Below are 12209 nucleotides of genomic sequence, written 5' to 3'. Positions count from 1 at the left end.
TTCCTTCCTTTCTCCTTCCTTCCTTCCTCCTTCCTTTCTTCCTTCCTCCTTCCTTCCTTCCTCCTTCCTTTCTTCCTCCCTCCTTCCTTCCTCCCTCCCTCCTTCCTTCTTCCTTCCTCCTTCCTTTCTTCCTTCCTCCTTCCTTCCTTCCTCCTTCCTTCCTTCCTCCTTCTATTTTTCCTTCCTTCCTTCCTCCATCCTTCCTTCTTCCTTCCTTCCTTCCTTCCTCCTTCCTTCCTCCTTCCTTCCTCCTTCCTTTCTTCCTTCTTCTTTCCTTCCTCCTTCCTTCCTTCCTCCCTCCCTCCCTCCTTCCTTCCTTTCTCCTTCCTTCCTTCCTTCCTCCTTCCTTTCTTCCTTTCTCCTTCCTTTCTTCCTTCCTCCATCCTGGAGAAGCCCTGAGTGGCTCTGTGGGGAGGGGGGCCTTCTCTTGGGGGAGGGCAGGCAAGGCATGGTGGGTCAGCAAACTGGAAGGAAAAAACATCAAAGCAGATTCCTGGGCCATCTCCAGGGGTTTCCCAATTGCTCCATAATTCAAGATTGACATTCCAAACAAACTAAAGGGCAAAGCTGGAATTTTGCTTTTTTGCTTTCTTTCTTTCCCTCCCTCCCTCTCTTCCTTCCTTCCCTTTCCTCCCCTTCTCTGTTTCATCTCTCTCTTTTCTTTCTCTCCTTCCTTCTTCCCTCCCTCCCTTCTTGCCTGACTGCCTTGTTCTTTTCTTTCTTTCTTTCTTTCTTTCTTTCCCTCCCTCCCTCCCTACCTCTCTTCCTTCATTCCCTTTCCTCCCCTTCCCTGTTTCATCTTTCTCTTTTCTTTCTCTCCTTCTTTCTTCCCTCCCTCCCTTCTTGCCTGACTGCCTTGTTCTTTTCTTTTTCTTTCTTTCTTTCTTTTTTCCTTCTTTCTTTCTCTTTCTTTCCCTCCCTCTCTTCCTTCCTTCCTTCCCTTTCCTCCCTCCCTGTTTCATCTCTCTTTCCTTCCTTCCTTCCTTCCTTCCTTCCTTCCTTCCTTCCTTCCTTCCTTCCCTCACTCACTCCTTCCTTCCTTCCTTCCTTCTTCTTTCTTTGTAACAGAATAACAGTGTTGGAAGGGACTTTGGATGTCTTCTAGTCCAAACCCCTGCTTCTTTCCTTCTGTATCCCTTTTCCTCTTTCTTTCTTTCTTTCTTTTCTTTGTCTCTCTCTTTCTTTCTCTCTCTCTCTCTCTTTCTTTTTTCCTTCCCTTCCTTCCTCTCTCTTTTCCTCCCTCCCTCCCTTCCTTCTTCTGTTTCTTCTTTCTTTATTATGGAATAATAGAGTTGGAAGGGATTTTGGAGGTCTATTAGTCCAAACCCCTGCTTCTATCCTTTCCTGTCTCTTTCTTTCTTTCTTTCTTTCTTTCTTTCTTTCTTTCTTTCTTTCTTTCTTTCTTTCTTTCTTTCTTTCTTTCTTTCTTTCTTTCTTTCTTTCTTTCTTTCTTTCCTTCCTTCCTTCCTTCCTTCCTCCCTCCCTCCCTCCCTCCCTCCCTCCTTCCTTCCTTCTTTCTTTCTTTCTTTCTTTCTTTCTTTCTTTTTCTGGCTGTATTTAATCAGAAAGATGCAGCCTCTACGGAAGAGGCTGCCAGTTTTCCAAATTCTTCTCCATCCATGGAACTCGCCCCAAAATGAACCTGGAAAGAGCTTCAGGTTGCCTCCTGGAAGATCGTGGGTCACGCTCGCTCTTTCCAGCTTTAGCATTTCTGCATTTATTCCTGAAATACAACGACATCCCTCAGGAATGGATTTTTATTTCTTCATTCTCTAAGACAGATTGGTTAACTATGAGGGCTAGAAACTTAACCATTTAAAAGCTATTGTGGTACAGGTCTCCTCACCTTATGACCACAATTGGGGCTAGAATTTCCATTGTTAAGCGAGACGGTTGTTAAGTGAGTTTGCCCCAATTGTAGCATTTTTTGGCTAAGGTTTTTAAGAAAATCATTGCCGTTGTTAAGTGAATCACACAGTTGTTAAATGAATCTGGCTTCCTCCAGGGACTTTGCTTGTCGGAAGGCAGCTGGAAAGGTCGCAAATGGAGATCACATGACCCCGGGATTCGGCAACCAAATTTCGGTCATGTAACCATAGGAATATTTGTAAGTCCGAGGACCGTTGTAAGTCTCCTTCTTCAGTGCCATTGCAACTTTGAACGATTGTAAGTCGAGGACTGCCTGTATATCATAACACCAGCTTCTAACGTATAGGGGGGTTTTTTTGCATTTGCTGCAAATAATAGCATCTCACAAACTAAGCTATGCTTCTGTTCGTCCGTGAAAAGGAAGAACCAGATGTTTTTATTCCTTAATTATTATTTTTTTCCTTTCTTTCGCAGGTTCTGTTTACTTCAGAGCTGGAACCCCTTTTTTAGGTAAGGAAGGTTTCTGAATAATAAGAGAATTTTTAGCAGCCATCCAGATGGGATGGCCTGATCTAATCATTTTTAATTTAAAGAATGAATCATCACAATCATCATCGTCGTCCTCTTTTAACGACCTCAGAATCCCTTGCACCGGGGTGGAGTCTGGGCAACTGAATGGAGCTAGCAAGAGTGTTTACTGGCCGGATGCCCTTCCAGTTGCCAGTGGGGAGTTTTGTTCGGCAGATATATTCTCAGTGTGCCCAGAGAGAGAGATATCTGTCTCTGCCTAGGATCAAACTCACAGCCTGCTGATTGTGAGGCGAGAGCTCCACCTCTAGGCCACTGCACCACTCTAATTAATAATCACAATAGTATATAATAATATATCCAAATAATCGTCAAAAACAGATTTTTTTTTTTAATCCTCCGGGCAAAAGATTAGCCCCAGGAATGATCCCTGCTGTCAGACATTCCTCCTTTGTCTAAGCCTAAATGGGATGGGGAGTTGTTGCACTTCGCCCAGTTTTATTTATTTAAATCAATGTTTTTTTAAAATTTTAGAAACTTTTTAGAACTGATGGTTCACTTTCATTCACTTTTCTCTCTAATAGCGGTAATCCTAGCAGCAGGAATCATGTACTACTGCTATTGTAGAAGATCACGGTAAGCTCAGCTCTGTTCATTCTTAATGTTGGCAATAGGTTTAAAGCGGTATTTCTCAAGCATGGTCCCTTTTAAGATGTATGGACTTCAACTCCCAGAATTCCCCTGGGGTCTGGCTTCTCTAAATAAGACTCTATGGTTTCTGGAGCTTAATGGCTTTCTTTAACCGAGATTTTATTATTATTTTATTATTTATTTATTATTCAAACTTCTATACCGCCCTTCTCCTTTCGGACCCAGCCAAAATAAAAACATCTATACATAACTTTACAGTTAAAAATAGAGTTAAAATAATTAATAAATTTGGCCCGTAAGACAACATTTCTCAAACTGGGCCAATTTAAGATGGCTGGACTTCAACTCCCAGAATTCCCCCGGGGTCTGGCTTCTCTAGATAAGACTCTATGGTTTCTGAAGCTCATTGGCTTTATGACAGTGTTTCTCAACTAGGCCTCTTTAAGATGGCTAGACTTCAACTCCCAGAATTCCCCCGGGTCTGGCTTCTCTAGATAAGACTCTATGGTTTCTGAAGCTCATTGGCTTTATGACAGTGTTTCTCAACCTGGGCCACTTTAAGATGTATGGACTTCAACTCCCAGAATTCCCCCGGGTCTGGCTTCTCTAGATAAGACTCTATGGTTTCTGAAGCTCATTGGCTTTATGACAGTGTTTCTCAACCTTGGGCCTCTTTAAGATGTATGGACTTCAACTCCCAGAATTCCCCCGGGTCTGGCTTCTCTAGATAAGACTCTATGGTTTCTGAAGCTCATTGGCTTTATGACAGTGTTTCTCAACCTTGGGCCTCTTTAAGATGTATGGACTTCAACTCCCAGAATTCCCCCGGGTCTGGCTTCTCTAGATAAGACTCTATGGTTTCTGAAGCTCATTGGCTTTATGACAGTGTTTCTCAACTTTGGGCCTCTTTAAGATGGCTGGACTTCAACTCCCAGAATTCCCCCGGGTCTGGCTTCTCTAGATAAGTCTCTATGGTTTCTGAAGCTCATTGGCTTTATGACAGTGTTTCTCAACTTTGGGCCTCTTTAAGATGGCTGGACTTCAACTCCCAGAATTCCCCCGGGTCTGGCTTCTCTAGATAAGACTCTATGGTTTCTGAAGCTCATTGGCTTTATGACAGTGTTTCTCAACCTGGGCCACTTTAAGATGTATGGACTTCAACTCCCAGAATTCCCCCGGGTCTGGCTTCTCTAGATAAGACTCTATGGTTTCTGAAGCTCATTGGCTTTATGACAGTGTTTCTCAACTTTGGGCCTCTTTAAGATGGCTGGACTTCAACTCCCAGAATTCCCCCGGGTCTGGCTTCTCTAGATAAGACTCTATGGTTTCTGAAGCTCATTGGCTTTATGACAGTGTTTCTCAACTTTGGGCCTCTTTAAGATGGCTGGACTTCAACTCCCAGAATTCCCCCGGGTCTGGCTTCTCTAGATAAGACTCTATGGTTTCTGAAGCTCATTGGCTTTATGACAGTGTTTCTCAACTTTGGGCCTCTTTAAGATGGCTGGACTTCAACTCCCAGAATTCCCCCGGGTCTGGCTTCTCTAGATAAGACTCTATGGTTTCTGAAGCTCATTGGCTTTATGACAGTGTTTCTCAACTTTGGGCCTCTTTAAGATGGCTGGACTTCAACTCCCAGAATTCCCCCGGGTCTGGCTTCTCTAGATAAGACTCTATGGTTTCTGAAGCTCATTGGCTTTATGACAGTGTTTCTCAACTTTGGGCCTCTTTAAGATGGCTGGACTTCAACTCCCAGAATTCCCCCGGGTCTGGCTTCTCTAGATAAGACTCTATGGTTTCTGAAGCTCATTGGCTTTATGACAGTGTTTCTCAACTTTGGGCCTCTTTAAGATGGCTGGACTTCAACTCCCAGAATTCCCCAGCCAGCATGGCTGGCTGGGGAATTCTGGGAGTTGAAGTCCATGCTTCTTAAAGTGGCCACGCTTGAGAAAAATTGCTCAGTTTTTCCCAAACCCAGCTATATGGGGACCTTCCCTCAAATTCCCAGCCTGCATTTCTCCAGTCTGTGGGATTGAACTTGTAAAGAAATGGATTGAATTCTCTCAGCTCTGGTGCTTTTTTCCCCGTTGTGATGGCCCAGTTTTTCCAAAATCAGGGATCAGCTAGCCAGTTCCTCCGACTTTTGCCGTTTCAAAGTTGTAATCTATCTCCTCGAACCATTCCTGCCCCATTTTCTTCTTTCTGCAAATATATTGGAGCCTTTTCTAAAATAAGAGTTCTTCACCACTGCAATAATATATATTTTTTCCTAAAGAAAAATAAACTTACACGACAGAAAAAAGGGTTTTTGTTCCATGTATTTTTTTTCCCCCTAAAGAAAAATAAAAGCAGTGTTCAAACTTAGGCACAATAGACAAAAGGTTTCACATTTCTACCCTTTAAAGAATTTTATTTTATTTTAGGTTATATGCGTGTATAGCAAACAGGAACTGTATTTGTTACAAGGTAAAATTTAACGGAAATGCCTAAACCGGGAAAGCCACACCATGTCCAATGTTTTTAATTGTATTATTGATTTAAAAAACCTTTTTTTTTAAAAAAAAAAGAATTTTATTTTAGGCCAGGCTGTCCAGCCTTGGCCACTTGAAGATCTGTGGACTTCAATTCCCAGAATTCCAGCTGGGGAATTCTGGGAGCTGAAGTCCACAAGTCTTCAAGTTTCCAAGTTGGACACCCCTATGTTAAATTCTCACTGTAGTTTTACATTGTCACGTTCCAGTTAAAAGCAAGAGATCGTCCCAACAGCTACCCAAACTGCAAAATATAATAAAGAGATTAAATTTATTCATTGAGCCAGCTTTAAATATCTTACCTGTCTTTTGACTGCCACTGTCAGCGTCTTCTTGACGTAAAATTGCCAACTTTGTGTGAATTAATGTCCTTTGCATCCCACAGTCATCCTTGGAGGCAGCCCAGGGTCCCTTCTGTGGAAGTGATCCCAATGGATCCCATGGGATCCGAAGAAGGAAACCCAGCATTGGCCGGCGATTCTCCAGATCCAGGACCGGTTAACGAAGAAGATCCGATGCTAACGGGATTACCTCCACCGGTTGAGTGATCCTGCTGGGCAAACCATCGAAGTATCTACTAGCTCTGGTAAAGAAATCCTAAGCACGATGTCCAGAGTCAGGATGGACATAGTATCTGTCCATCTCCTGTTGCAAAGCCTTAGGAAGTAGGCCGTAAATCCCTTTGGGGCGCCTATACTTCTCCCCAACTTGTGGCGAGGAGAATCCAACAGGTGTATCTGTGTGAGAAGAAGCGGCACGTGAGAAGGGAGGAAGAAAAGAGAAGAACGTGTGGACGGGAGTTGGAAAGGACGAAGAAGCAATACCCTGGTATTACTTGGAGGCATACGTGGAGAAGAGAGGGTGAAGAAGAAGGGAGCGAGGGTAGCGGAAGCTTCACCCGCAGTCAGTGGAAGAGACGTGAGGTGAGCTGAAATATATCGTACATTGGGGTCCTTGCTACTCCGCTCTCTGAGCTTGGCGGTTTCCTAGCAGACGTCTGAAGACCCAGCTAGCTAACATCATCACTGCTAGAAGGGAGGGAGGCTGGTGGACAGGAGGAGGAAGAGGACTATGGGGTCCTTGGTGCTCTCTGAGGTGAGTGGTTTTCTTGCAGACATTTCATGACCCAACTAGGTAACACTATCAGTGCTAGAAGGGAGTGGCGTTACCGAGAGAAAGAGGAGGAGGAGGAGGAGGAAGAGGGGGTAGGGAGGAGAACTGTGGGGCCGTTGGTGCTCTCTGAGCTTGGTGGTTTTCTTGGAGACGTTTCATGACCCAACTAGGTAGCCTCATCCATACAAATAAATAAAGGACATATGTTGATCGTACGAGTGGGGTTGCCTCAGATTCAAGGAGACCTATAAAGCAGTGGTGCCCAACCGTTGCAGCTTTGCAGACCAGCGGGAGGGAGGGGTAGAGGGGATGGTTCCACAAGAGCGGCAGGCGAGCGCACACACAGGTCCATTTGCACGCGTGCGCGCCACTCACTGAAACAGAGCTGCACGCTTATTCGCCCGCCGTTTCCGTGGCCCAGTTCTAAACCGGCAATGGGCCGTGGGCCAAAGTTTGGGGACCCCTAGTATAAATGCTATCAGCGAAAAGCAAGAAAGAATTGGCTGTTCGAGAGAGACTATTAGTCCACATGGATTCAGATTTATTACCACTTTTCTGTTATGATCTAGGCCCAAGTAGTTATTACTAGACACAAATCAGTCCTAAACAAACCTATTTTATTAGAACAGCTGAGAATTACTTCATTCTCAGCTTAGTCCAAATTAATTCCAAAACAAGTTCTTCAGAAACAGTTTTTCAGCTTTATCACCAACCTTTGTCTTCTTTGGCACCCTTCCAAAGGCTTTTCTTGGCAAAACCCCAAGTTCAGAAGCAAGAGAAGCCGACAAGAAACAAATGTAGCAACGTTGCTTTCCTACAAAGAGCCCAAGAGCGCTGCTGCTCTTTTAAGCCTGGCCTTACTCCCGAGTCGTCCCTTTTGCTTTAGCTGCTCTTGCCTTCTGGCAGCTCTTCGCATGCATGCACTAGGAACAAGCTCCTCCTCTTCCTCTGAGGCTGACTCAGATTTATGACGGTCGCACTGTCCCTGGGTCACATGATCCCCTTTTGCGACCTTCTGACGAGACAAGTCCACGGGGAAAGCCAAATTCACTTAACAACTCAATTTACGACAAGAAGTCGTAAATTGGGGCAAAACTTACTTGACAAAGTAAGTCTTGCTTAGCGAAAGAAATTTTGGCCTCAATTATGGTCGTAAATTGAGGATTTATCTGTGTTTTCTGGGTTAAGCCCGTGGCAGCAAGACATCCGACCTCTATTTTAAGAAGAAAAATATCCCACTTGGGTCTCAAAAATCTGCCTTGGCAGGTTTCCTTCTGCAGAAGCACCAAAAAATTGCATCAATGACTTGAAATGTTCTTTTTATTTCTCAGGGGAGCGGCCAGACCTTGAGTCCAGAACATTCTCTTGCTCTGTGTCTTTCGGGGGTCCGAGTCTCCATCTTTCAGTTCCCAAGAAGCCAACAATTTCAAGTCATCTCAAGATGGATTTTTCCGGAGATCCAAGACCTCTGACTGTTACGCCAATTGGCAAGCAGGCAAGCTGACTTTCTGACTAAGTGGGACATTTAAAATGTCGCAGAGTCACGTACTTGGAGAAGGAGAACACAGGAACCTCTTTAAAACAAAAGTTTTTATTTTTTTATATTCAAACAACCAAACACTACACAATCAATTATCATAATTCATTTTATCCCCACCCAACCCCCCCCTCCCGCATTCCCCCCCCCCGACTTCCCAGAGCAAATACAGGATATAGCATTTAACAAACATAAGCTAAAATATGCTAACTATTACAGAATTCAAAACTCTCTCACCCTTGTTAACTCCCCTTTTAAAAATTATACTTCAACCTTCCTTTTATAAATTCTCTTATCACATTTCACATTTATAAAAAAAAAAGAGGAAAAAAAACCCAAAACCATAATCTTATTTTAAACATTTTAAAATCTCTTAATACATTAGCAGAACATTCTCCAAAATATAAGTTTCAAAACTTTCAAAAAGTTATCCATTCAATTTTAAATTATCCACCTTTAATACTTTAAAAGTACAATAAAATTCAGAAAGTTATCCAACTTTAATTAAATCTTTTAACAACATGAGACAATCTTCAAAATATGACCAGTCTTTCTTTCAACTCAGGAACCTCTTAACGCCCACAGAGAGAAGATTCAGTCCATAGAAACCTTTTTTAAAAAAATCTGTCAATCAAGGAGAAATAAAGTTAAAACGATTCACAGCCAGGAAGCTTGATCTCCAAAGCATTTGAAGGCAGAGGTGAGAAGCAACGGATGGAAACTCATCAAGGAGAGAAGCAACCTAGAACCAAGGAGAAATTTCCTGAACAATGAATCAGTGGAACTGCTTGCCACCAGAAGTTGTGGGTGCGCCATCCCTGGAGGTTTTTAAGAAGAGATTGGACCACCATTTGTCTGAAATACTATAGGATCTCCTGGCTGAGCAGGGGGTTGGACTAGAAGACCTCCAAGGTCCCTTCTGTTATCTAAGAGAGATTGTGGAGCTGTCTGGGGGTGGCATGGATCGGCGATGTGGTTGGATCCAGGAGGATCAGGAGCAAGCAGGATCAGAGAGCAATCTGGTGCTCTGCTGAGCAAAGTTTTCGGAGAAGGGATCAGAAGTCACAAGCACAGGATGGCTAAGATCTCGAAAATCCAGAAAATAGTTCTTTTTTGTGCGTTCTTAGGAAAGAAGAATCCATGAGTCCGAGGAGAAGGGAAGGAACTTAACACATAAGATACCATGAAAGCTCATTCAAAAATAATCTGTACAGGCCTGCCTGTGTATTCTTTGCTAAGTCAAGGATGTTTATATATTAAATCATCTCTGTAAACGGAGCAGAACTGGCCATATCTATCTGGAAAAACAATTCCCACTTTTCTTTCTCAGTAGTCCGTGGAAGATTTGGAGCAGATCCAGACACGGAGATGGGTTCATAGTGCACAAGGTAGTCTAATTTGAGGACGTGAAAGACAGGATTTGCATCCAGAACTCTATGCAGGAAATTAGAGCAGCGTTAGAAGCTGATCTGGGTTCGAGACCAGCACGCACATGCTTGCATCGAGGCGCCAGAATCCTCGATGCAGGTGGAGAAGGACGTAGGTGGAGAGGACGCCACAGTATAATGGCAACCAGATGATGTTCCAATGAGGGGGGGGTCCTTGGTGCTCTCTGAGTTTGGTTGTATTCTTGCAGACCTTTCATTACCCAACTAGGTTACATTATCAGTGCTGGGAGAGGATGGGGTTTTCAGAGAGGAGGACAACTGTGGGTTTCTTGATGCTTTCTAAGCTTGTTTTCCTGCAGACGTTTCATAACCCAACTAGGTTACATTATCAGTGCTAGAAGAGGATGGGGTTTTCAGAGAGGAGGAGAACTGTGGGTTTCTTGATGCTTTTCTAAGCTTGTTTTCCTGCAGACGTTTCATAACCCAACTAGGTTACATTATCAGTGCTGGGAGAGGATGGGGTTTTCAGAGAGGAGGAGAACTGTGGGTTTCTTGATGCTTTCTAAGCTTGTTTTCCTGCAGACGTTTCATAACCCAACTAGGTTACATTATCAGTGCTGGAAGGGAATGGGGTTTGCAAAGAGAGAGGATGGGAGAGATTGTTGTCTAATAGAGCTTTTTTTAAAAAAAAAATTAAGTGCATTTAATATTTTGAAGAATATAAGAGAACCAAAAAAATTGAAAATAAGAACAGTACGGGTATCGTAAAAAAAAGGCAAGAAACAGGATAGAGGTAGTCCTTGAGTTACGACCACAGTTGGGATAATGGATAATGGGACAAACCGTAAATTAGGTATTTTACTCCGAAATGTGCGACTGGGCTGTAGATTACTGAGCTGCCTGCACTTCAAAGGGTGGAAGAAAAATATTATTAGCTGTTGGACAAAAGCCAGGGAGAAAAGATAGAAACTCATTAAAGAAAGAGAAAAGATGGAAGGACACCAGGAGAAACATAAATACAGGAAGTCCTCGATTTATATCAGTTCATTGAGTGATGGTTTGAAGAGCGTGGCCTAGAGGTGGAGCTCTGGCCTCACAATCAGGAGGCTGTGAGTTCGATCCTAGGTACAGGCAGATATTTCTCTCTCTGGGCGCAATGAGAATATATCTGCTGAACAAAACTCCGCACTGGTGACAGGAAGGGCATCTGGCCAGTAAACACTCAGCTCCATTCAAGTTGCCCAGACTCAATTCCGCAAGGGATTTGGGGGTCGTTAAAAGAGGAGGAGGATTGAAGTTACAATGGCAAAAAAAGTGACACGACCATTTTTCATAGCTACGACCATTGCAGCCTCCCAATGGGTTATGTGATCAAAATTCAAGACGTCTGGCAACGGATTCGTAGCTATGACGGTCCTTGGGGGGGGGGTCACGCCATCTCCTTTTGCGACCTTCTTGCCAGCAAAGTCCATGGGGAACCCAGATTCACTGTAACAACCCTGTGACTCACTTAACAACGGCAACGATTCGGCTTAACCGCTGTGGCAAGGAAGGTCGAAAAATGGGGCAAAGCTCGCTTAACGGCTGTCTCGCTTAACCACAGATACGTTGGGCTCGATTGTGGTCGTAAATCGAGGACTCCCTGTAGGAGGAAAAGTGTCCAGAGGAGAGTGTAAAAACTGTAAATGGAGCGAAAGAAGCTGGAAGGAGGGATTGCAATCTGACATGGTGAAAAAGTATGTTTGAAATTGTACGCGACTGTTTATAGTTTTTGAAAGCCAGGGTTGTATGTATGTATTAAATTTGTAAATAGAGAGGAATGTATTAAATGTGTATGTATTAAATTTGTAAATAAAGAGGAGGAAAAAAAAGCTGCTGTCTCTGGGTTTATTTTATTTTGTTTTTGGCCACTCTCCCACATCGTCGTAAAAAGGAAAAATTCGGTTTATTTTGGAATAATGGAGAAGCATCAACATGGCTTTCTAATGAAGTAAATTCTCGTTTGTTGGGTGCTCGTCTCAAAACACACCCTCACACAACCTCACGCGCACCAGGGCCTTTGAAAATAAATCATTTATAAGGGGGAATTGAGAGGAAAAAGGGAATTAGAAGCACAGGGGATTGAGAGAGACTGGTATGTATGTATGTATGTATGTCTTTGGTTATTCTATGATCAGGCACGACCACGGACCAGAAGCCAGACCGCAGCTGCATCATTAGCCACTTTAAACCCCTCCAATCCATACATGAAGCAGACTGACACCCAACATGAAGAGATGGCACGGCCACGAACATGAAGCCAAACAACAGCAACACAGCTCACCAGTTCAAATCCCCCTGCTACTCAGACTAACCCAAGCACAACCAAGCCCCCACCTAAACAGAACACACACCCATCCAATCAGAGCACAGCCAACCCCCCATCCAATCAGAGCACAGCCAAACCCCCAACCAATCAGAACACACCTCCACCCAGTCAGAACACAGCCAAGCTCCCACCCAATCAGTTCACACCCCCACTGGCAGTTAAAAGGAAGAAACAGCTGTGATCACACACATTGCTCCTAGAAGCACGAAGCCAAAGACACCAGCCTG

At 43.7% G+C, this 12209-nt stretch overlaps 1 protein-coding gene across 1 annotated transcript in view; it reads left to right on the top strand.

Annotated features, from left to right (window-relative positions):
* Positions 1-8334, top strand: part of IL15RA (interleukin 15 receptor subunit alpha) — a 46458-nt gene extending 38124 nt beyond the window's left edge. Inside the window, exons 5-8 of the mRNA XM_087873192.1 lie at positions 2344-2379; positions 2982-3033; positions 5962-6499; positions 8021-8334. Coding sequence (XP_087729318.1) covers positions 2344-2379; positions 2982-3033; positions 5962-6124 — 251 coding nt within the window. The 3' untranslated portion in view covers positions 6125-6499; positions 8021-8334. The remainder of the gene's footprint in view (positions 1-2343; positions 2380-2981; positions 3034-5961; positions 6500-8020) is intronic.
* Positions 8335-12209: the final 3875 nt, after the last annotated feature.

This window comes from Pantherophis guttatus, chromosome 7, assembly GCF_059756535.1.
Source record: "Pantherophis guttatus breed Tessera chromosome 7, ASM5975653v1, whole genome shotgun sequence".
Lineage (NCBI taxonomy): Eukaryota > Metazoa > Chordata > Lepidosauria > Squamata > Colubridae > Pantherophis > Pantherophis guttatus.
This window is presented reverse-complemented; position numbering and strand designations above follow the sequence as displayed.